General features: G+C 37.1%; 2 protein-coding genes across 2 annotated transcripts; both read right to left on the minus strand.

The window, feature by feature from the left end:
• Positions 1-807: 807 nt before the first annotated feature.
• On the minus strand, positions 808-9,359 carry LOC137709178 (uncharacterized). Its single transcript, XM_068448290.1, has 22 exons — positions 8,129-9,359; positions 7,852-7,967; positions 7,467-7,675; positions 7,217-7,336; positions 6,915-7,043; positions 6,696-6,821; positions 6,289-6,344; positions 6,113-6,212; positions 5,875-5,992; positions 5,521-5,730; positions 4,975-5,305; positions 4,623-4,716; positions 4,175-4,283; positions 3,711-3,982; positions 3,453-3,580; positions 3,028-3,262; positions 2,727-2,915; positions 2,338-2,627; positions 2,078-2,261; positions 1,713-1,955; positions 1,515-1,600; positions 808-1,438 (listed from the first exon to the last, which is right to left on the minus strand). Exons 1-22 carry the CDS (start codon positions 8,947-8,949, stop codon positions 1,291-1,293), a joined length of 4,314 nt encoding a protein of 1,437 aa, XP_068304391.1. The 5' UTR covers positions 8,950-9,359; the 3' UTR covers positions 808-1,290.
• Positions 9,360-11,071: 1,712 nt separating this feature from the next.
• LOC137718336 (inositol oxygenase 2-like) lies at positions 11,072-13,646 on the minus strand. The gene is made up of 10 exons (XM_068457869.1): positions 13,473-13,646; positions 13,042-13,231; positions 12,644-12,930; positions 12,275-12,334; positions 12,130-12,182; positions 11,911-12,033; positions 11,750-11,819; positions 11,588-11,666; positions 11,385-11,466; positions 11,072-11,289 (listed from the first exon to the last, which is right to left on the minus strand). Exons 1-10 carry the CDS (start codon positions 13,501-13,503, stop codon positions 11,263-11,265), a joined length of 1,002 nt encoding a protein of 333 aa, XP_068313970.1. The 5' UTR covers positions 13,504-13,646; the 3' UTR covers positions 11,072-11,262.
• Positions 13,647-24,314: the final 10,668 nt, after the last annotated feature.

Consider the following 24,314-nt stretch of genomic DNA (forward strand, 5'->3'; position numbering starts at 1 on the left):
TTTTTCTCTTTCAATCCATAAAGTAAAAAATAGACATTAACCTTATATAGGCTTTAGAGTTTAGATACCAGCGGGGAAGAGATTTTTTCCGGATCTCTTTGACCAAATCTTCCCAATCAACAAATTCAGACCTTTGAAATTTGATCCAACGGCTAAACACAGGAAGCCCTTTTAAAAGTTATAATAACTTTAGCCGTTAGATCAAATTTCAAGGACTCGAATGGGATGATTGAGTGAATTTGATAGAAGAGATCCGAAAATGATTTCTGGCGACGGACAAAGAAACAAAATAGAAGGTTTACATCCGTCTGCACTGGGTTAACCTCCACCAACTAACTGCTGCCACGTCATCATACCATATCAAAGAATATAAATCGTGATAATTGGACAGTGATTGGGTTTTAATCAAGTGTTGGACTCGTCATCTGAAGTCAAGCTTAAATTTTTTTAATTTATAGATAAGAAACAATATTATCAAACCGCAAAACAAAAATATTGGTTTAATACCTATTTCATTTATTGTTATAATTTTGCGTCTTATTTGGTATAAAAGATTTACTTTAATTGTTTATGACCAGTTGCAGTGTGCTGATGAACAATTTTTCGGTGGAGTCGTCGAGCTTCGTATCGTTACCGTGGACAAAGACTTTTATGATACGTGCACACAAACATAAAAAATCCGCTTTCGTTATGCTGCCATCAAACTAAGCACTGCCTAAGCCCTCGAGTTAGTGAATAGACCCACCACAGCCCACCCCACTCCTAATAAGTTTGCACGAAATCATAACTTCTCTCGCCTGAAAACAGAGTACGAAGTAGGGCCAACTCAAGTCCCTTCTAATTGGAAACAATGTTGTTTAGTACTTTTATTTCATTTACAACCCCATCGTTTCGTAATCAAACATGTCACGAATTCGGACTTTCGAGGACTGATAAGTAGGGTTTTCCTTTTCATAATGTCAGGTAAATATATGAACATTGCGAGCGAAAACCGATTTGGATACACCGGCACAAGCAAATGGATGAAAGGCATGGAGCGTTGTTGAAAAACTGTGTTTGGGTTGACAACGGTTAGATGATGCTCTATACCTCAAGACATTTGTACGAGAACTTTTCTTTTTTTCTCTCTTTTTTTTTTTTTTTGTAATAATATAGGCCACGATCTAAAAGATGACCTCGATCGAAAAAAGAAATATCTATATAGGGTACACATATTTACCAAAAAAACAAAAAAAAAAAAAACCAAATATTAAAATTAAATAAAACTTGAACTTTGTCAATGAACCTCTTTCATGACTGCCAGAACACGTCAGGGTCCTTGCTGTACAACGAGTGATCCTGAATTTCCTGGTTCGCCACATGGCAATCGATGAGACGCGACTGCACGAGTTTACACAGTGCCAAGCCACAGGGAAGCACCCACCATTCACTTTCATCCCTGTATTGACACAAGAACTTTACGTTGCTGCAGTAACTATATAAACACTTGCCGCAATGAAGGTTTAACAACTTACATGCTAAAATTCCAGGATTGAAAGTTCGAATGCTTCTTCCTCGTGTGGGTCGTATAATGAATCAATCCACAAGTAAATGCAACAACCTGTTAACAACCGGAAAATGTCAGGAATCATGCTGTTGAAAAAGGGCATTGCCTGCTTGTATCCTATGCTGTTCTTTTGAATACGAAAGCCATTCGGTCCAGAACAACTTACGACATTGATCAAGGATGTGATATTCCACAAAGCATATATACGCGCAAGACCTGCTGCCCGTCTAGGTCCATGACTAAACAAAGCACTGATTCCAGCCGGGAAGGGGAATAGTAGACCGAGAGGAAGAATAAATAAGACCAAGAAAAAGTTCAACAGTGAAATAGAATATAGCTGCAGCAAACTGAGCAAGACTAGGCTAAAATCTCCCAAGAGTAGAATAGAGATGAACAAACCGACAAGATCCTGTGATAACGGAAGAACATACCAGGGAGAATTAGAATAGCATCCAAGAACAACCGGATTTCAGAACGAGGAACGATAAAAAGACCAAGTCGGTATAATATAAACATAGGCATGTTCAATACCTGATGGCCAACCGGTTTGCCATTATAAACTATGAAAGAAAACGGATAACATATGACTTTCTTCTCTTTAAACGTCCTTAAGCTCTTGCTGAGTAAAATTCCTCCAGAAATTCTTTTCTGTGACATCCAATGGTCAATGAGTCTCAAATGGTCGAATGGGTTTTCCCAATGATTTCTTGGTGTACTGCAAATAGGGTGGAAGAAACATGAGCCATATGGTATGTAACTTGCTACAAAGATAATCAGGAGCTGAATGTTACCGTGACAGATGATCCCGCGGTGACAATGCATCTTGACCCTCCAGTGCTGGTGGCACACTTTCGTTGTTTAAAGCATATACCAAAAGTCCAAACTGGCTATACCCAGACGCTGTAGGCTGAAACCACGCAAGAGCAACATGTAAGCCATATGCACTAAGAGTAGGGTTGGCGTGCGTTTCAAGCCAGCTGATAACATGACCAAAAGTCAACTTTAAGTGACCACGCCGAACTAATCGCAGTTGAGCGTTTAGACCAGCTACAAGCCGATACCAGATGGTAGGTGGAATACTCTGAAAGCAGATCAAATATCAGAACTTATGCTTTATACAAATAGCAATAGGAAACAAATAACTTCATATCTAACACAGCCCTAAAGGTAGATAGATAACCTGACTCATGAGGCTAGTGAGAATGTTATCACTGCAAAGATGGAAAGGCGCCATGTAACTTCCATCTCCTCCAAAAATTAATGACAAGGGAAATCTCTGATGAAGACGGGGAGGAAGACCAGCTCTTTTCTCATCTCCACCGAGGTAAAAGTCCATGTATGCAAGCATTAAATCAGAAGTTGCAGCTACCTGCGGCACAAAACAGTAAATGATGCTAAAACTGTTAATTCAACTCCTATATCTCCAATTAGGTACACTTCAAAAGACGTTGGCAAGAGAATTATGACTTCCTTAGATATACCTTGAGTCCTTCATACAGTGCACGTGAACGACAAGAACGCAAGCAAGAATGATCATATTCTGATCGAACATATTCACGCAGTTGTTGTAACTTCTTTTTCCTTCGACTCTGTAACCATGACCACGCAAGTGGATAGACAAAAACACAAAGAATGCTGTAGACTGATCCTTCCCACCACTGATAAGCAGCTAAAGCATTAATCTCTTCCACAAATCTATTAAATGCAGCCTCATACCTGCCATGTAATGAAATACTTTAAAACACTTGCAGAAGTTTATGCAACTTGGGTACTATAAAGCAATGAGCTAATTATCAAGCACAAAGCATAAATGTAGTGCATAACTAAGGTACCACTTGTCGCAATTATTTTAAAGAGGGCATCATACCACCAAAATCCTAATACACTAAAGAGAAAGAGAGCTTACACAATATCTGTGACTTGTTCCGGAGGGGAATGAGGTAGATGCCAAGGTTCACTGAATGTATTTGGCCCCATGAAAAACATCCTATACACATGACTCTGAGATTCCTCGTTTCTATTTGTTTCCAAAACCTACACAAGAACAGGATTGTCACATCTAACATGACATGTCGTAGATTACAGGGCACTGTAATTTGGTTTTTAAATGACCATTCTTCCAGTCATAAAAACTAAGTAGCCAAAGTTAAGACTGGAGGTGAACCTCATTCAACGATTCCAGGAAAGGGAAGGAATGATCCAAACGAGAGCCCTGTCGAGCAGGTACAGGAGTCGGTAATTCGTCTCCAGTAACATACTTCATCCGTGCAACGCTAAGCACGAGAGCTAACAGGATGAGGACACTTAACAGAATAAGACCAAACCACCATGGTCCACCAAAAGTGTAAACCAACTCTTCAAATGCTGTATAACATTTTGGCATGTGATATCTGTCAGAAATGCACTTGTATGGACATGGAGTTTCGGTGACACCACCTGACAAAATTTCAACTAGTTAAAGAGGTGATTTACCCAAAGAATAATATAATTGAGGCAAATCACGTAACACCACTCTCAACAAAAAAAAAATCCAATCCATCACAATTTCCAGGTCTTATTTAAATAAGCTCACAAGAAAATCATAGCAAAGCTCTTGCCCATAGTAGCCAGAGTTAAATTTAGGGATACCTCGAACCGTGACATATATGGCACGATGTGGAAGCTCCAAAGATGGGCAAGCATGACAAAGGGCTCTATCAGAGCCACTCACATTCTTGAAGGTGCCAATAGGGCATTCCTGCAGTACAATTTGGTCAAATAGTGAACAAAAAAAAAAAGGTATTTTACCGGGGAAAAAAAAACATAAACATGAAAACCATGAGAAACTAAGCAAACTCATTGAAAACATGTTCAATCCTATAATCATAAAGGCAAATATTAATACAAAATATTCCAATTGAACAATTAAATAATGTAAAACTGACATCAACTAGAATTTTCAAAATAAGCTTACAACAAGAAGCTTAACTTATGGAACGTGTTTCTTACGCGATGCTTGATATATTCGCATGAACAGAGCCATATTATATCTTAAAACTAAGTCAAAATGTCATCCAAATATAAATAGTGAAGCTACCTCACAAAAGATACCATAAAGCCCTCTGGGACAGGCCTTTCCAGTAACAGTCCCATTTTGTCCAGCCCGACCATGACCTCTACTGAAACCTCCCCTGCACCAAGGAAACGAAAAAGAGGGTTAAAACTTGAGTGATATCTCAACACCAGAAACACTTGTTATACAAAGAAACTATTTTATATTTGAACAATATTTATATTAAAGAAACTTAATAGAAGTGGCACGTGTTCTAGTGTACACCTATCATTAAGTGAGAAAATTATAGTGGTACTTAAAAACAAATTTACTTCAACAATGTACGATGCATATATGTCAAAATTGTGAAAAGCAGTATCTATTTCCAGATACTAACTCAGAAATGATGCTTCCTCCCGCACTTGCTATAGGTAGATATGCATCCCCAACTGGTATATCTGACCAGTGAAAGTGAATCCTCCCACCACCTCCTCCACCACCACCACTAGGACTACCATGTCCACCAACAGTTGAGATTGTAGAAGAATTACCAAGTTCTAATGTTTGAACAAACAATAGAACAGTTCCACCAGAACCACCCCCAGGACCTATATTTGAAAAGATCCTATCATTTTTCTCCAAATATTCTTCTCCAAAGCTTTCTCCATCGGCTCTAAGTGAACCATCAAGAGACAAACTTGCCAATGAGCGCTCCAATGAACCCATTACTGTTCAGGGAGAGGGGAAAAAAAAAAGGAAGCATGTTACAGTTCAGAAAAGAATAATGACCCAATACCATTAGCTATCAATCACAAAAAGAAAGTCATCACTCATCACAAACAAAACCTAATTTAACAATTTAGACATGTTTAATCCATTGATTAGTTGATATCTTCTAAAACTTTCTCCACATGTTTCGATATATTTATTTAATGTTTCTTACCGATGATACCACCACCTGCAGTTGCACCAGCTAGGCTATCATTTCCGCTACCACTACCAAGTTCACAAGGCAAATCAGCATCTCCATAGGAAGCACCACCATCAATAAAATTTCCATCGTAATACCCATCCCCACCTTTGCCACCATGCCCACCACCACCACCAAGTCCATTTGCAAAAAGCTTTCCTCTACCAACCCCACCAGTGCAACCTGTGCATAGAAATAGAAATTCCTATGATCTTCGAATGCATAGTCTAGGTAATCATTTATCGCCTCAAATCCAAGCAAACATCCAGGTTGCATGTTGAGTCAAAATTGTTATAAAAAAAAAAACTAAAGAGTCCAAATGCATACCTAGCCCGGATGCACTAATTACCCCGGAAGAGTGGACCGATACAGCTCTAACCCAGTGAAAATGTATAACAGATCCAGTTATACTTCCTTGAACAATAACATCTTCAACTCGACAGATCTGAAGGAGGAAGCTAACCATTTATCAGAAAAACAAGGTGGACTCTGTTCAACCTTCTTAAACATTTAACCAAATTGACAAAGATAAGTACTTAGTTCCCAATCTGGATCAATGGGAGACCTGAAGAGTGAAGGTCAATGTAGAGTTCATGTTACAATCTTCGGGTGGATGAAGTAATTCCATGGGGCAGTTTGGAAGTTCACAGTTGAGTTGGGGTTTCCTACCATTCCCAAAACGAAAATCAATGCCAATGGGAAAAAAATGACATCATTGAGAACTATGAATTTAAAACTTACGTCATATTACTACCGCCACTGTCCAGGGGCCCTCGCAGTAAAGATCCAGGTCCAATCTTCAGTATTAAAAGAAGAAAATTCAGTATGTACATGGCCACAAGATATTAATAATGCACAAATCATACGGTACACTTCAAAAGTTACACTTGAAACAAAATCAGAGAATATGTTTTCGTACATATTTTAAGTGTTTTCTTATGCTGTTAAAAAGCAAATCAACAAATCAATACAAGTTTCCAAATTTAAGTAACAGAACTGATTCCAAATAAATTGTCCCTCAGATGCCAACAATTCTAGGTATATGATACTTGGGTGGATACTTAAAAACTCTGCACCATAAAATTCATAAAACCTGGTTTTAACGAAATGATGAATACATAAAAATACACACCAAATCTGCAGTTTACCTTGATACTGAAAAATAGAGACAGAATCAGGTGTTGTGCTTCAATCAGGTCTCCTGGCCCGGACAAATTCAAGAAACCTTGTCCGTGAACTCCCAAATTCGCATTAGAATGTATCACAGACGCCCCCTGACAACCAAATACGGAAGCATGATTTGACAACGTAAATCAAGGTTCTATGTGTCTTTTAAGTGTAAAATCAAGGTTCTAGTTTCAACATACCCTGAGAACCACTAAATTGCTTGCCTCAAGTAAGGATGTTGCCACAATTGAATCAGCACCACCATCTATTAGCATTTTAGAATTCCACATCAAGTGCATTTTGACAGACATTCGAAGAGCCCCAAATATCTGAGCTTATCAGAAAAAGACAATAGACACTCAAGTTTTAGAATACTGCAACATATGAGATGGTGTTTTCCTATTTCCACCCCCACCCCCAATTAAATTTTGCCCTGACAGTCAAACATGTAAGAATAGAAAGAAAGAAAGAAATAAATAAAACGGATAAGTCTTACGCTTACCTTGACAATAGAATCACTCATCAGAAGCTCTTCAGCCATTAACTCAAATTCTGATGAAGCAAAATGTGCAAGACCAAAACTCAAAACTGCACCACATGATAAACGAATTTGACCTCGAACCTGTACAATGCATTACAATTTCAGTATAATATGACTTTAAATAGCATGTTTGTATTTATAATTATAAAAATTGAGACAAGAAGAGCCCTTCATCACAGAGCCGCCAAAGTTAGTTTAGTTCTTCAATCACCTGAACACGGCTCCAATACAAAGGAACCAAAGCCTTGGCATGATTTTGGATGTCAACATTTGTCCAAAGTGGCTGTTTAGGAAACTCTAGCAGAAGCGTGTCAGTCTGTGTGGAGAAGTTGTGATTACTGACTATAAGTCTCCGAGGTACAGCATCATAATATGTTCCCGCAGCACCCGCATTTTCAAGACAGCCTAAACTCCTTCCCCCTGCCAGAAGAAGCAGAACATCACCAACATAGCAGTGGTATTGTACAAAAACAAAGTAGTTCCAATGGTTCTCCCAAAAATAAGTTCTTCCTCTACATATTACTGAAGAGAAACTTAAGCAAGTTCTTTGCTTTGATGTACAAAATTATATTACAAAATGATAACTTTTTACTCACCATGAGTGAAGATATCGGTATCATCACGCCTGCTGAAAACCTTGATGGAAACTCTTCCACCTCCTCCTCCAGCAAATCCATTACCTCCCACTGCACTTATCCTGCCACTTCCAGTCCTGCTCTTCAAGAAAAATAATTGTAGTTACGCAATGCAAGAGGTACTTAACAAGAAATCCAACAAAACAAACTATTAGCTTCCATGATTGAGCATATTAATAGACATAATCATTAGTGAGTCATTGTTTAAAGTTAAACACAAAACAGGTAAAGTACATACATTCTACGAGCTTTGACAAATATGCTGCCCCCTGAACCTCCACCACCCTTAATCCCACCATCACCACCATCAGCCAAAACACTCCCACTAAGATCAATTGAACTTCTTGCCTCCAACCAAATCCTCCCACCTCCTTCCCCACCATACTTCTCATCCTTACTAGTTGTTCCACCCTTACTGCCATAACTCACTGGCTCATCCAACGATGACCACGCATATGGATCCCCACCCCAAACATCATCGGGGAGCTTCGTATTATCAATCACACAACTAGCACCTCTCCCACCATGCCCTCCACCAGAACCCTGAACACCATCCGGGGTGCCACTAGTCTGCGCCGGGGGTGCACCAGCCAATGCCGTAACATTTATTACTGAACCAGTTAAAAAGCTCGCATTCGAAGCATTAACCGAAACTAACCCGGCAATAATCATTGAATTTCTACCTAAACTAAATTCCCCACTAATGTTAACCACAATTTCACAACCCAATAATGGGCAGCTCAAATTAACACCGGAAAGTATATATAAGCTCCCATTTCCTTCTATATACACATTATCTTCAAGAATCAAGCTTGAATTCAGCTCACAAGTGGTGTCCAGAGACCCAATTCCGTTGAGACCCCCCTGGCACGAGAGCGGGGGAGGGTGGGGCGGCGGCGGACTCGGAGGCGGCGAAGGTGGCGAGTAGTCCCCGTGAATTTCGAACCCAAGAATCGAAAAATCATCGTCCGAATCAGCGCAGAGACTAGGGTATATGGCGAAACTGATGAAGACGTTGAGGATGAAAAGGTGAAGAAGAAACGGGGGGTTTTGAGCCATACAGAAGAGGCAAAACTCATCACAGAGATAAAAACCCTAGCTGGAAATAGACTGCGGAATCGAATTCTGAGTTTTGGGGATTTGGGGTTTGTGAGAATTGGTTTTAGTGGTGTGATTTTTGGATCAAAGACTAGAGCTTGAACGAGAAATTGAGGGGTAAATTTGGTGAATCCATAAAATCTTGGACCTTTTTTTAGCAATTTGAACTGGTGGCGAAAATGGTAAGCAATCTTAGAAATTTTATGGCGTTCTTTGGCGCTTTTGCTTTGACGGAGGAGAAGACGAAGAGCTGGCGCCTTGGTGGATAGACAGAACGGAACAGACGCAGCGCACGTGTGCACGGCAAGTGCGACCGTCTTTGTTTAATTGAGGCATTTTTTCACTTTCAGATAACAATAGACAAATCTTATAATGCATATAGGTGTATCAGACTAATCTTATAATGCATATAGGTGTATCAGACTGTTATTTTTTTAAAATAGCTAAATTTGTGTGGTTTAAGTTAAATATTCTAATTTACCGCTTGTAAAATGCCAAGAAGAGTCTAGTAAAAACGACCCTTCATGTACATTTTGCCATCTTATATTTTTGACATAATGATTTATAATGTTAACACGTGAATTGATGTTAAACTGTGAGGCAATACAAATTTCATACTTAGTCCATTTTGAGAAAGTCTCTTTAGCATTTCTCTTTAGCGTTTATAAAATCGATGCATCACATACAACAGTGCAGTCTATAAGAATAATGACTCGTTTGGATGTGCTTTTAAAATGACTAAAAGCGCTATTATTGAAATTAATTTTGAGTTCCAAAAACACTTTTTAAGTGCTTTTTGAAAGAAGCACTAGATATGTGCTTATTGCAGGAAGCACTTAAAATGCTTTTTCATGATACACTGGATTTTTACTAAAGTTTAGTTTCAAAAATATTTTCACTAAAAACACTTTAAATCATTTTAAAAGCACATCCAAACAAGCCATAAGACTCCAATCAATTACTACAAAAAGCTCTTCTTCTTGAATTCAATTCAACGATCCTATCCAACTTTCTAGGTGGAAAGAAGAAAAAAGCCATTAAGCAAAAGAAATATTTTTGCTACAATTCGAAAAAAATAGTGTAATTAGTCAATGGTTTTGATGCGTTACGTAATTTACCAAATAATTGTATATTATTTTATTTTTTATATGCTAATGTCATTGTTTTAGTTTAAGTGTCACATTGGACTTTATATATAGATTGTGCTTTGGTTTATCTTATATGATCTGTCAAATCCACCACGATAGTCACGCCATTCTTCTTTTGTTTCTTTCCTATATTTTTTATTATCGTAAACTACCATCTTATAACGATATTATATCTTGCAATGCATCTGCTTTAGGAGAATATTATTGTACGAAGATTTATCATCATATTTACTTTTCACTTGATTAGGTTACGTAATGATCTGATAATAAATATTACACAAAGAGAGGAATATATTTTGAGTAACAACTCAAGTTTTTTCTCTCGTTAGATTCATGAAAGAAACTTTTATCTTTTAATTTTTGACACTCGGCTTCTGGTATTGCAGGGTTTTGACTGTATTATATTACTAGTGCATCTGTCACTTTGAACATGGGAATTGAATAATAAGAATGCACGACTTTGACTTTGATCTTTTCTTATTTACTTAAACATTGTTTTGTACATTTGCTATTGTGTATAGCAAATGGAATAATTAATAAAATACTCCACTAATCACAGCTTGATGAACAAAATTCCAAACAGTGGTTTGTCTCAGTGGGATCTAATTCTCATGAAATTTGTGGGGTGGAGAAGATACTCTTCTTCTCTTTCTCACTCTACACTCGTACTTAGGTGATGAGTGAGAGAGAGATGATACACTCGGGGTAGGAAAGTATTTCTTGTGGGGTGCCATGGCAGTCGACGAAACAAGACATGACCATTTTGTCTGCAATATATGAACTTGGGCTGCTGGTTCGCAGACTGGCGGATCCAGAAATTTTTCGACCGAAAGAAATAGGTTGAGAAAGCATAGAAGATATTTAGAAGCTTGTGGAATTACTGAAATGAAAGATGCAGAAATACAATTTTCTTTATTTATCTTTGAATTTGGGGCAGCGGCACAAGAAGAATACATTTATTGAAAGTTAAAAGCATAAAATACAACTCCTCACATAGAATTTAATACAACTCAACAGCCTCTTTTTTAATCAAACACTTTGTACAACACTGAACATCTTGAAGCAGAACATAAGGGTTCAATTTTCCTTAATATATATGTCAGATCATGCCGAAAACCTAAAGGGCTCACCATCTCAGTTTTGCTGGGAAATACTGCGGAAAAATTCACATGCAAATTAATCAGAATACGAGTTAGTGAATAATCGAAGATTCAGAATCCGGTCGAGGAACTACAGAACAGTACTCACCTTCTCAATGAGGGACAAATAATATGGCTTCACCTTTTCGACATCAACTCGAACTTTGCTCTTGCTGTAGAGGTCATATTTGCTGCACAACATCACAAAAAGAAAAGCACAGTATGGTCAGTTTTGTTCATGAAATCTTGCAATCACAAGATATATACATACATATGTATACATAAATTAAGTGAAGTAGAAATGGAGCTTACTTGAATACTTGAAGCCACTTAAGATTCTCTTCATCCTCCTTGTTCATAAGGTGTCTATATGCCCCTGCCCTATGTAAAGCTGCAACATAATGATAAATTGGAAGTTAGCATTTGGTCACATTTGCTTTCTTGCAAGGGATTCTGCATTTTCGAGGTACTTACGATAAAATGAGTGATACCGGATGATGAACAATCCAGCCTTAGGCAAAGTTGTTCTGTTTTCTTTGGCCACCTGCAGATTAATTTGAATACACCAGTTAACAAAATCAGGGTTACCTTGATATTAACGTTTGAAATTCGCACGCACGAAGTGAAAGACGTACCAAGTACATGTAGTCATCATGACCCCAAGAGATCATGACATTGTCCAGTCCACATCCTTCTGAGTAGATCCCATTCTTGGTGTTGTAGGAAGGATTGTTGTAATCCAGATTTTCCTTGAAATACTGCAAGAGCAAAGAAATGATTGACTATAAATTTATGATCACATTTAAGATGTTTACTTCAGTCTAACTAAATCTTTGATGGGAAATGATAAATACCTTGTGGTGAACAATGGATTCATCAAAAGCGCAACCGAGAGGATGTGTGTCTCCTGCAACATAAAGTTTGAATACTTTTTCAGTTGAAATAGCTCAAAATTGTGAAAGGGTAATCAAATTTCAATAGTCAAAACACAACACTCACCAACAACAGCCCATTGAGGAAGCTCTCCAAAGCTAGGAAGCAGAAGCACTTTTCCAAGATCTGAAACCCATGCAAGATTAAGTTAATGCGAGAGAAGAAGCACTTTTATCAAATCCAAGAAATTGGGTATGGAGAACTTCATTGGAAAAAGTCATAAGCAGTTGTGGATCATTCTAATTCTAGAATTATGTAAACTATAATATATGAGTCATTCTACAGTACGGTTAACTGCATTTAAAAAATTAAGTATTCAAGTTTATTGAAAACATATTTACATTTAAACATGTGGAAGAAAAGTCCGTTATATATTCTAACAAATGAACAGCTAAGATTAAAATCAAAATTAAGGGATTTTAATTGGGAATATACCATGAATAAGAGCAGTCAAGTGCAACCAATCTTCATCGGGATAGTCTTTTCTAATTGCTTCAGCAGTTTGCAGCAAGTGCTCAATTTGTGGTTCATCCAAGTCAGGATCACTGTCATCCACAACCTCATTGAGGAGCTCACAACATTCCCATATGCTCATTTCGACTCGATTCAACTTGCTATACTCCTCCCTCATTTGCTGCACGAAATCATAAGTTTGATGAATGTGGTTCAACCGGTAGAATTCCTCCACAGATTTATGCCTTTCGCTTTCAGCGTTATAATCCCTGCATTGCATTTGCATATGCACGTCAGACCTCAATATTTCACAACAACAACTACATGAAAAATGTGACAAAAAGTTAATTATAAGAACAATTTTATATAATTATGCAGACCTGAAAGACTGGCCAAATGAATTAATTTCAGGTGCAATGAAAGCCTCATTGGATGCTGCAATGTCTTGTGCCACAATTCCATCATTTTTGGAGATCTCTTTGGGCACCACAAACCCACCATCCAATACTAATTCATTGATTTCTCCATCTATCTCTGAAGAAATAATCTTCTTTTCCTCCATTTGTAACCCTATCGAGCAAATTAATATCATAATTAATTAACTAATCATTAAAAAAAAAAAAAAAACCGGAACATAAAACCAATGCAATAGAGTTAAACAAGGTACTAAGGGCAAGGGCTTGCAGCTCGCTTGGATGCCAGCATTCAACCATTCATCCAAGGTTCTGTGTTCAACTCCTCCCTCCACCACCATAGCTCGGAAAAAAAAAAAAAAAAAAAGGAATTAAAGGAAAAGGGTAGAAGGGTTTACCAAGCTCAGGCTGCTCAGTGAGGATAGTCATCTTTGCCTACGAAAAATCGAGCAATTAAAATATGACTCGAAGCAAACAAGAAGCCAAAAGCAGAGAAGAAAGCAAATTGCTTCTGTGTGGTACGATATGTTGCAAAACTAGATTCTTATATAGCAACCTAAAATGTCCCTGCATGAAAATTTGGAAGCATGGGAGTCCTTCAACTTAAGAAACGACCTGTTGAAATTCCTATTTTATCCAACTAGATTGTATAAATTCCATAAATACTGTCCTTGCATGGAAATTTAGGAAACGTGGGAGTCCTCAACTGAAAATATTATCCAACAATTCCGAATGAAACGTTCAAAACACAGTTGTACAAAGAAACAGATGATAAGGCTGATCTGCCCTTATTAGAAAACTAAAATGAGTGGATTATAAGTCAAAGGACTCAGAGTCAGCCATTACGTGGATGTCATTATCCAAAATTCTTGGCTGGATCTACTGACATGGAATCTAGTCATGGCCAAGTAATGCATGCAACTGTTATTTTTAATTTAGAAACGTTGTCGTCTGAACTTAATTACGTCATTTTTCACATTGCATCTTGAATTTATAATTCGGTTTTTCATGCAAATCATGGTGGAATCTGATTAAATTATTTATCAATTAGAATTTAATAAAACCCATCCTTTTAACCAAGAAAAAAAAATTATAATTCGGTTTTTAAATGTCTTGATTTTTTAGTTGTTCAATTCCACTTGCTATCCTCGTCGGATGTGTTAGAATTTCTCTTAAATCTATCAAGTGATGATGATGCACTTATGATTTAAGAGGGACGCGAATCACTAAGGGAGTATTTTTGCTCACCGTTATTTAGTGTGGTATATACTTACCACTTTATTTATCACCGTTAGATGAATTTGAATTTCGAGATTCGTGTAATGGATATGAACAAATCTCAAAATTCAAACTCATATAACGGTGATAAATATGGTGGTGAGCATAGACCACACTAAATAGTGGTGAGTAAAAATGCACTCGAATCACTAACATGCAAAAAAAAAAAAAAAAAAAAAAAAAAGGGCCAACTAACTTTATACAAAGAGATTGCAGAGATTTAATTTGAGTGAAATTTGGCGTGGTAAAATTTACAAAATAAATAGAGGGATGTGCTATCTAGACACCATCTTAATTTTTGACCGTCGGATTAAATGAATTGAAGAAAATCAAAGGGCAAAAATTAATAAGGAATGTGTGGGAAGTACAAAATTGTGAGTGAATATAATACCCCTCTATATATGATTAAGTCACGTCAAATTATCTTCTTCTTTTTTTTTTTTTTTTTTTTTGTCATAAGCCTCAAATTATTTTTAGGCCAAATTTTTTTCGTGGTCCTGGTGACACGACACTTTCAATGTCATCCTCGTGGTGACAAGTTGTTATTTAAACCCTCGTAGTGAGCCTTGTTAGCAATTGAGGTCCAATCCAAACTTCCGTTAAATAAACTCGTGTGACTATCACATGGAGGGTCAAATTCATCATTTCAATTCAAATTACATTGTATGCGGTGGACATCTAGTATGACTTAAGATTTAATTGAAATTAGATTTTACATAAGGAAAAAAAAAAACTTAAATGCAATGAAACTAAACCTATAAAACCATGTCAATGGCTAGGAGAAGAGGTGAAGGTGAAGTCGCGCCTAATTTCTTAGGTATGATTTCGTTTGGAAATCCTAATACTTCTAATAAACCATTGTTTTCTTTTTTCAATGCCAACACGTGTTTGATCATGAGTTAGAGACTTAGACTTATTTGAATTTTAATTCTTCTATCAATTTGTACCAGTCTGCTTATATGCCTTTCAATTTTGTCTTTAATTAATAGAATGGTTTGATGCAGGTCGTAGTCTTGCAGTACACAACCTTGCAATGCACCTTGGAGACCTCTTGGAATGACCTCTGCAATATCATCAAATGGTAAAAATCCTTGGAGACCTTCTAGAATTGCCCCAATGCACGACATGCAAAATCAACAGATGAAAAAGCACAATACCTTGCCAAAAAAAAAAAAAAAATTGAAGTGAAGGGAATTGATTTTGTTTTGTGAAAAACTAGATTATTTGTTTAGTTTGTGGAAAACATCTTTAGTGACTTTTTGTTATGATGAACCACAATATATTGTGGAAGACATACTTCTGTCTTTGTTTTTATTTTTTTTATTTTTTGGGTTCGATATATGCTATTGTCATTAGTGTGCAAAATACATTATGGCATGAGAAATGATGAAGCTATTTTTTCTTTCGTGAATGGTTAATGTAAATTATCTCCCCTTTGTTTCAATTGCTTTGTACACTGGAATCAGATGCCAACTCACAAGAGAAAGAAGTGTACATCATAACTCATTCATAAAGAATGCATGTATACGGTATACCTAAGTCATGCTAGATGTCCATGAAATAGGATGTAATTTGGATTGAAATGATGAATTTGACTCATCCACATGATAGTCACATGAGTATTTAAGGGAACACTAACTGAAGTTTGGATTTGGACCTCAATTGCTAACAGGGCTCACCAAATTTTTTTCACTACAAGAGTTACATTGAAAGTGTCGTGTCACCATAGGAACCAAGAAAAAAATTTGGCCTTATTTTTACTACGAGTGATTAGGTTTACAACTTTTTTTTTTAATTAATAAAATCCCTCTTTATCATAAAAACCAGTCACCGATGAGGGCTAAAGGTATTCATATGGACATTATGTGCACATCACATTGATTAAATTTAAGGGTAAATTATATTTTACCCCTTCAGGTTCAGTGTAATTACAACCTCATGCAACATTTTAAAAACATTTCAATCTCATACATTTAGTATTATTTTATTTCAATTTCATACAACCATTAAAAAATCTGTTAAGTTAACCGTTAAGTGATGATGTGGCAAATATAGGATCCCCATTTGTGTTGACATGGTTGCCACATTTGTGCCACGTGGCTAAACACTTAATAACAAATTTAAAATATTAAAATAATTAATTAAAGGAAAAAAAAAAAAAAAAAAACAGAAACCCCTTCTTCATCTTCCCTACCCGAGCCACCCCTTCATCCCTTCCACGGCTCCACCCTTTTCCCCCATCACTTCTGCACCTTTCTCTAACCATAAATCTCATTCATCTTCCTTCTCTTATCACCAATCATTTGCCTCAAAATTTTCCCACCCCAGGTTGCAGGCTGATCCACCCCTTTCTGCATCACTTCTACACATTTCTTTAGTCCCCTTCTTCATCTTCCTTCTGCTATCACCAACCCTTAGCCCCAAATCTTTCCCACCCCAAGTCACACGCTATAGCCACCCCTTGCCTATCACGAAGGAATTGCATGAGGCGGGTCCAATTTCAGGCAGTAGTGACAGTAAGACGTGGCTCGATGGGGCAGATCCAACTCAACTTGGTGTCGATGCTGGAAGTCCCAATTCAAGGAGTCTCAATGTCGTTGCAATCGAACATGAGCTTGGTGGGTGGATAAGGGTGGTTGAAGGAGAAGGTCGGATCGCTGGAAAACCAGACGGTGGCGGAGGTTAGGAAGAGTTGGTGTTTTGACGGGGAAGATATATTTTTGGTTTTTTTTTGGGTTTGAGAAGGAGTTTAGAACTAATGGGGAAAGGGGTGGGTGAAGGGGGACGGGAGAAGGGGGTGGGTTCGAGTGGGGGAAGACGAAGGGGATTTTTGGTTTTTTTTTTTTTACTTTTCTTTAATTAATTTTTTAAAATTTTAAAATTTTTTATTAAGTGTTTAGCCACGTGGCACAAATGTGGCAGCCACATTAGCACAAATGGGGACCTCATATTTGCCACGTCATCACTTAATGGTTAACTTAACAGATTTTTTAACGGTTGCGTGAAATTGAAATAAAATAATACTAAATGTATGAGATTGAAATGTTTTAAAGATATTGTATGAGGTTGTAATTACACCGAAATCTGAGAAGGTAAAATGTAATTTATTCTAAATTTAATCGAAATTCTAACGCATTTGACGGCCGAAGGCGAATCGTTGAGTGGAGGTGAAAACCAACCTAAATATTCATTGTGAATGTAGAACAATTGCAGAAGTTAACGAGACATTGCTGAAATTTTCCTCTTTTTTTTTTTTTTTTTTTGGTTGGAGTGCGAGATCACACATATTAGCTGTGATCCTCCTCATCCTTCCGTTTAAAATTTGATTAATACGGTAGGGTAATGAAAATCGACGACCATCACTGAATATTGGGACGCCGACAACAACTTGCAGTAGTTTTGCTGAGAACATCAACCTCCAAGGCTGCAACTTGCCTTCTTGTTGTCATGCAGATGTGTTATATTCTTAATAATGCACCGATCGGCTATAATCTTAGAGGATACGCAGTAGATCATTTTCCTGGTATAAATTAATACCACTGCCGGCTATGATTTACGATAAATTAAGGAAAATGTTTTTTTATCAGACTGCACGACGTATAACATGGTCATATTACAAGACTCTAAATTTCGTTGGTTTGCGGTGGATAGTTGTTAAAATATACCATACCATTCGTTATTCTTATATGCACTATGTTTACATGTAAATTTGATAAGAAAGCATTACTTGGTAAAATATACGATGTTTAAATTGCTCAAGGGACTCGGATTGATTGATAATAGTTTGAACACGTTTTCATAATTCCAGAAAACAAAACCATTTCTTGTCGAGAGAATAGTACAACTTTTAGTTGAGGTCCTTCAATGGGAACCGGATCCCCTCCGGACCCAAAAGAACTGAATTCACTCATCAAATGATTCAAGCCATTGAAATTTGATTCAACGGCTACAAACAGGGGGCCCCTCTAAAAGTTATAATAATTGTAGCCATTTGATCAAATTTCAATGGCCCGGATCAGTTGATCCATGGGCTCAGTTCCTTTAGGTCCGGAGGGGATTCGGTTGCCTTCAATGGATCCCGTTGCCACTTGTTATCCTACAAATAAAAAACGTTTTGTACAATATATGTTATTAAAATGAAACTGTCTCCCATAGTTCCCTGCCACAAGTAAATGTAGTGTACCCACCACAGTGTTACATATTGTTATCATTCCACCAATATTATTTGTATCTCAATCAAATATATGTCAGCAAGTGACTTCATACAAACTTCTTGCTTTTCATGACGCGCTCCGTTCGCATGTTCTTCCCATTTTGATAGTTCACCGTCTTCAAACAGCAGCATTTTGAGCTCAAGTGATAGAACATCAGATAGTAGAAAACTTTACCAGACTAAATGTTGGGGTTTTTTAGTAGAAATATCATTCTATCACATTTTCCCACATTGCTCACCATCAAAAGTTTCTCCCACTTTGTAACACCTTGTCCTTCTTAAAAGACGATTGGAAAGATGGACTATGGAGAGCAAAATAGGCTTGAGCCTCGGTTTGGGCTTTGGGATAGACTATGGAGAGCAAAATTGAGGTCCTTCAATGGATACCCTGTTGCCACTTGTTACCCTACAAATGAAAAATGTTTTGTACAATATATGTCAAGAAAATGAAACTGTCTCCCATAACTCCCTACCACGAGTAAATGTAGTGTACCGACCACACTGTCATGTACTCCTATCACTCCACCCATATCATTTATACCTCAACCAAAGATATTTCAGCAAGTGACATCATAAAAACTATCTAAAGCTTTACTAGACTAAATGTTGGAGTTTTTTTAAGTAGAAATCTCATACCTCATTGTCCCACGTTGTTCACAACCAAAAGTTTCGCCCACTTTGTAACACCTTGTCCTTCTTAAAAAAAAATGATTGGAAATATGGACTATGGAGAGCAAAACTGGCTTGAACCTAGGTTTGGGATGTTATAATTATATATACTAGCATATGGACACACACAAAGTGTGAGAAAATTTTTTATTTTTGTTTTTGAAATAGAAGGAAAGGGGAAGAGAATGATAGAGAACGTGGGAGTTGGAAGTTTTTTTTATTTTTTTATTTTTTAATTACATATATGTTAGAATTACATGTAGGTGAGTCTTAAAAAAAACAGCAAAATTTGATTGTGTGAAATTACATTTCTGCCCCATATTTTTTATTCATGTTCTGTTTTAATTAGAGAGTTAAACCGGTAATTTTATAGGGTTTTGGTTGACATTATTAATTAGTAGAGAGATATATATATATTAATTGTCATATGATGGGATTTAAATTCATAATTAATTTAGTAAATATATTTTTAATTTATTAAATAATTTCTTATTTAGTTTATCTTTTTATTTCATCATACTCATCCTTTCGGATCTTGACTTAGATCATTGAATCTTGATGAAGTAGATGCCTACAGAACTACAAGCACAAAGTAGAGGCTAATTTCTATTTCAAGGACATTGCGGTAAGCAAGCCTCAATCTTCATTTCATCTATTTAAATATTAGTCATGTTTATTCGAATTTTGTCAATATACATAGTTGCAATTATTTGTTTATTAGGAATAATTGTATATATAAATCTTGTTTTATTCCTACAATATATCAATATATATATATATATATATATATATATTGTTGTGGCTTATTTTATCTGACAGGAAGAGATATGTTTGTAGAAGATGTTATTCCCCCTACGTAGTGTCTTTATTTATAGTAATAAAGGAAGGAAGAATCCTTCTCCTCCAAGAAATACAAGTCCTAATAGGGAAGAATAACTAGTATAAAATCTAATCTAGGATTTACACAATCACACTTAAATACGAAGTTTATAACACTCCCCCTTGAGTATGTAAATACTCAAGTAGATTCAGTATCATTTAGAGTTGAGGAAGTCTACTCGTTGGTACTGATTCTGAGAACACGCTAGTCTCAAAGTAAAGTAGAAACTTGCATATGGAACTAAGTCTCACAATAGACCCAATTGCTATGGTAAAACCCAAGCAGGAACAAAACCCATAGTCTAAAGAAAAATGCGTGAGAAAATGCAAAGTCATATGAAATGTCTACAGGATGTCATCAGGGATATGATTAACCTAAGGTGGGTGCCTCGTCAAAACCTCATTAGGTAGCAAAAACTTAGTGGGAAAAATGTTCCTAATCATAAGGAAAAAGAATACATTAAGATTAAGCAAATATACTTTAGGATACTCCCCTGAGTTTGACATAATTCCAAAAAGAAATGACAATGTTACAACTCAAAAAGTTTAAATATACCTATTCCCTAAACAAGCTTCTGAAACGTCACCTTTGGTAGTGATTTGGTTAAGAGGTCAGCCATATTGTCTTGTGAACGGATTTGCGTGACCTCCAAGAGATTGCGGTGCCTCCAACGATAAAGACATAACTCATTTAAGAATGCGCCTTGTGCTGGTCAGATAAGCAACATGTGCGGGCATAACCAACAAGGCGATAATCGACTTAAGATAAGAGGGTGCAGCATTACTCGAGGATCCGTAGGGATAAAACAAGCCTACCAAAAGATTAACAACGAAGGAGATGTCGGGTATAATGCATTAAGCTAAGTATAATAAAGCGCCTATTGCACTTAAATAAGGAACTTCAGACTCCAAAATCTCTTCATCAGCCTCATTTGGAAGAAAGGAATCTCGTTTTGCATCTAGTGATTAAACGACCATAGGAATACACGAAGACTTCGCTTTATCCTTGTTAAAGCGGTGTAACACTTTATGGGTGTAGTTCAATTGATGTACTAAGATTCTATTTGAACGGTGCTCTATCTCGAGATCAAGACAATATCGAGTCTTTTCTAGATCTTTTATCTCAAATTCTAACTTCAGGTGTGTGGCATTTTTCTCGAGCTCTTCAGGAGTTCTAATAAGGTTCAGGTCGTTGACATAAACTGCAACAATCGCAAAACCAGAATGTGACTTCTTAATGAACACGTAAGGGCATAGTTTGTTGTTCACATATCCCTGACTAGTCAAATATTCACTCAGACGGTTATACCACATTTTTCCAGATTGTTTCAAAACGTAAAGTGAACGCCTCAGCCGAATTGGGAGCGTGTTTCGTGGTTTGGAAATATTTGTGCAAGTACTTCGAGAACTTTTGTATAAATTCCGTATCAAAATCCTCATCGAGATACACAGTTACTACGTCTATCAGCTGCATACTTAATTTTTCTGAAACTACCGAACTGCTAAGGTAGCGAAAAGTAATCACATCCATAAAAGGTGTATAAGTTTCGTCATAGTCAATCCCGGGGCGTTGTGAGAAGCCTTGCACAACAAGACGAGCTTTGTAAAGCATAATTTCATTCTACTCATTACGCTTTCGAACGAAAACCTACTTGTAGCCAACGGGCTTCACATGTGGAGGAGTAGGAGTTACAGGTCCAAACACTTTACGTTTCACAAGCGAATCGAGTTCGACTTAGATTGCTTATTTCCAGTTTGACTAATCAGTTTTACGTCGACATTCTTCAACGAAATGGGATTCAATGTCATTACTCAACACGATCTCAATAGCTATTGCATATGCTAATGCATTGTCGATGATCATCTCATTTTTACACCAAACATTATCCAAGCTAGCATAATGGACCAAAATCTTGCAATTCTCGGGAGGTAGATTCGTCTCTTCAAGGACGTTTCTGTAATCTAGAATTTCCTCATGAGTTGAATAAAATGAGTAGACGATAGTCGGATTCACGGTAAGCTCAAGAGGAACTTGTGCCGTGGGTTTCCTCTTCCGGGGGTGTGAATCTAAGTGGTTTGCCACACTTTTGTGTAGGGGGTAGAAGATTGACTAGCTGCTAATATACGTGGATTCACCAAGGTGGCTTTTCGGGCTTTCAAGAGGGAAGTACATTGTACATTTGGTACATCCATCTTTGTTGGCACATTTGCAGCTGGAATATGTGATCTGGTCACTTGCGCTAGATTCGTGAAAACATTTGGCATGCTCTGAGCTACGCTCTGGACATTTAATATATGCTGCACTTTAGTTTCAGACTGAGCGATGTGGGGATCTAAATGAGACAAAGTATGAGTTGTTCATGATAATTCGCATCATTCTTTAGGAATGGTGACGTTCTTATCTCCCCCTAATGACGGGAAGACTGTCTCATAGAAATGACAATCCGCGAAACGAGCGGTAAACAGATCGTTTGTCAAAGGTTCTAAGTAACGAATAATTGAAGGAGAATCATATTTAACATAGATTCCCATCCTTTACCAAGGCTCATTTTTGTACGTAAGGGCGGCGAAATCATCACATAGACCGCACAACAAAAAACGCTCAGATGCTATATGTCAGGTTAATATCCAGTAACCAACTGAAGGGCGATATATAGTTGGGTCGCAATAGGCCTCAGGCGAACCAACATGGTTGCATGTAATATTGCATGGCTCTAAACAGCAATCGGGAGCTTGGTATGTATGACCAATGATTGAGCAATCATTTGTAAGCGTTTAATGAATGCCTATGCCAGGCTGTTTTGGGTGTGAACATGGGGTACTAAATATTCAACTTCAACCCCAACCAACATGCAATAGTCATTAAAAGTTTTAGATGTGAATTCTCCAGCATTATCCAATTGAATAAATTTGATCGGATCATTAGAGTGGTAGGGCCTGAGCTTTATAATCTGAGCCAACAGTTTGGAGAATACAGCGTTCTTTGTAGACAACAAGCAAACGTGTGGAAGTATAAACCAAAACCATAAAATATCTAAATGGTTCGCTGGGATGGTGAATCGGTCTGCAAATGTCCCCTTGAATTCTTTGTAGAAAAATAGGAGGATTCGAATAAATCTTGTCATAAGAAGGCCTAATAATAAGCTTTCTTATGGAGCAGGTTTGACATGTGATTCCTTGGATCGAACTTAAACTTCGGGTTAGTGGATGCCCATGTGATGATTTAAAGATACGGCGCATCGCTGTTCGTCGAAGGTGTCTCAAACGATCATGCCAAAATGTAATTTCATGTGCGGTCCCTCAGGTAAGGCCGGCCACATAGTGGCTTTCTATAAGGTGTATAGTCGTAGTATACAAACCGCTTGGGATACGCTCCATCTTCTCTATAATACAGTTCTGGCCATATTCGTAAGAAGTGATGCACATAAATTCAACTCCATTTTCTACATAGGTTTTAGTGTGGTAATTATGATCTCTAATGTCCTTGAAACTCAACAACGTTTTTCCAGAACGAGGAGAATAAAGTGCCTCATCAATGGTCAAAATTGTACCATTAGACAAATTATACGTACCTTACTGTATCCTTCGATCATGTTGGATGGGCCTGAGAGGGTTGTCAAATGTGCATTCTTAGGTACAAAGTTAGTGAAATAGATGTGTTGATGCAAAATGGTGTGCGTGGTTGCACTATCTACCAGACAACTAACTTTCCCATTAGTCGTACCTAGAAATAAAAATTAATTTGAATCGGTTATATGTATAAAAGTTCTTAAAACAAATATCCATGCAAATTAATTTAAGTATTCAAGGATGGTAATTAAAAAAAATTTAATATCCAAAAACAAATCACCAACAAATAATCCAAACATAAAGGAAAATTGTCCAAACTTAAACCAAAAACAAGGAGGGTCAACCACTATGTGAAATTCACCCCATTGTTCCAAAATTCAACTAAAAATAGTTCTTGTCTAAGATTCTAATCTTCCATAAGGGTCATAACCTCTTGAAAGTCAAAAACCTCCATCTTGGTACTCTCCGGTTCATCCATTTGCATAAAGTTTGATTCAAATTTCTTACGATGAGAATGATATTCAGCTACAACCTTCTAGGAAGCATGTCAAACATGGGACCAATGGTCATTTAAACCACATCGGTAGCACATGTTCACATCCATGGTGTCAGGTGCTTTGCCTTTTTACTT

Source organism: Pyrus communis, chromosome 1 (assembly GCF_963583255.1).
Source record: "Pyrus communis chromosome 1, drPyrComm1.1, whole genome shotgun sequence".
In the NCBI taxonomy this organism is placed as follows: domain Eukaryota; kingdom Viridiplantae; phylum Streptophyta; class Magnoliopsida; order Rosales; family Rosaceae; genus Pyrus; species Pyrus communis.

Bases quoted from the DNA above. Each gene is read 5' to 3' on its own strand.
- LOC137709178 (XM_068448290.1), bottom strand. From the start codon at position 8,949: ATGGCTCAAAACCCCCCGTTTCTTCTTCACCTTTTCATCCTCAACGTC. The intron at 3,581-3,710 runs GTTCACCTCCAG...GTTCTTGTGTAG, and splicing joins TCCTGGAATCGTTGAATGAG to GTTTTGGAAACAAATAGAAA. The intron at 3,263-3,452 runs GTAAGCTCTCTT...ATTACATGGCAG, and splicing joins GAACAAGTCACAGATATTGT to GTATGAGGCTGCATTTAATA.
- LOC137718336 (XM_068457869.1), bottom strand. From the start codon at position 13,503: ATGACTATCCTCACTGAGCAGCCTGAGCTTG. The intron at 13,232-13,472 runs GTAAACCCTTCT...TTTGCTCGATAG, and splicing joins CACTGAGCAGCCTGAGCTTG to GGTTACAAATGGAGGAAAAG. The intron at 12,335-12,643 runs GTATATTCCCAA...CATGGGTTTCAG, and splicing joins CTTGACTGCTCTTATTCATG to ATCTTGGAAAAGTGCTTCTG.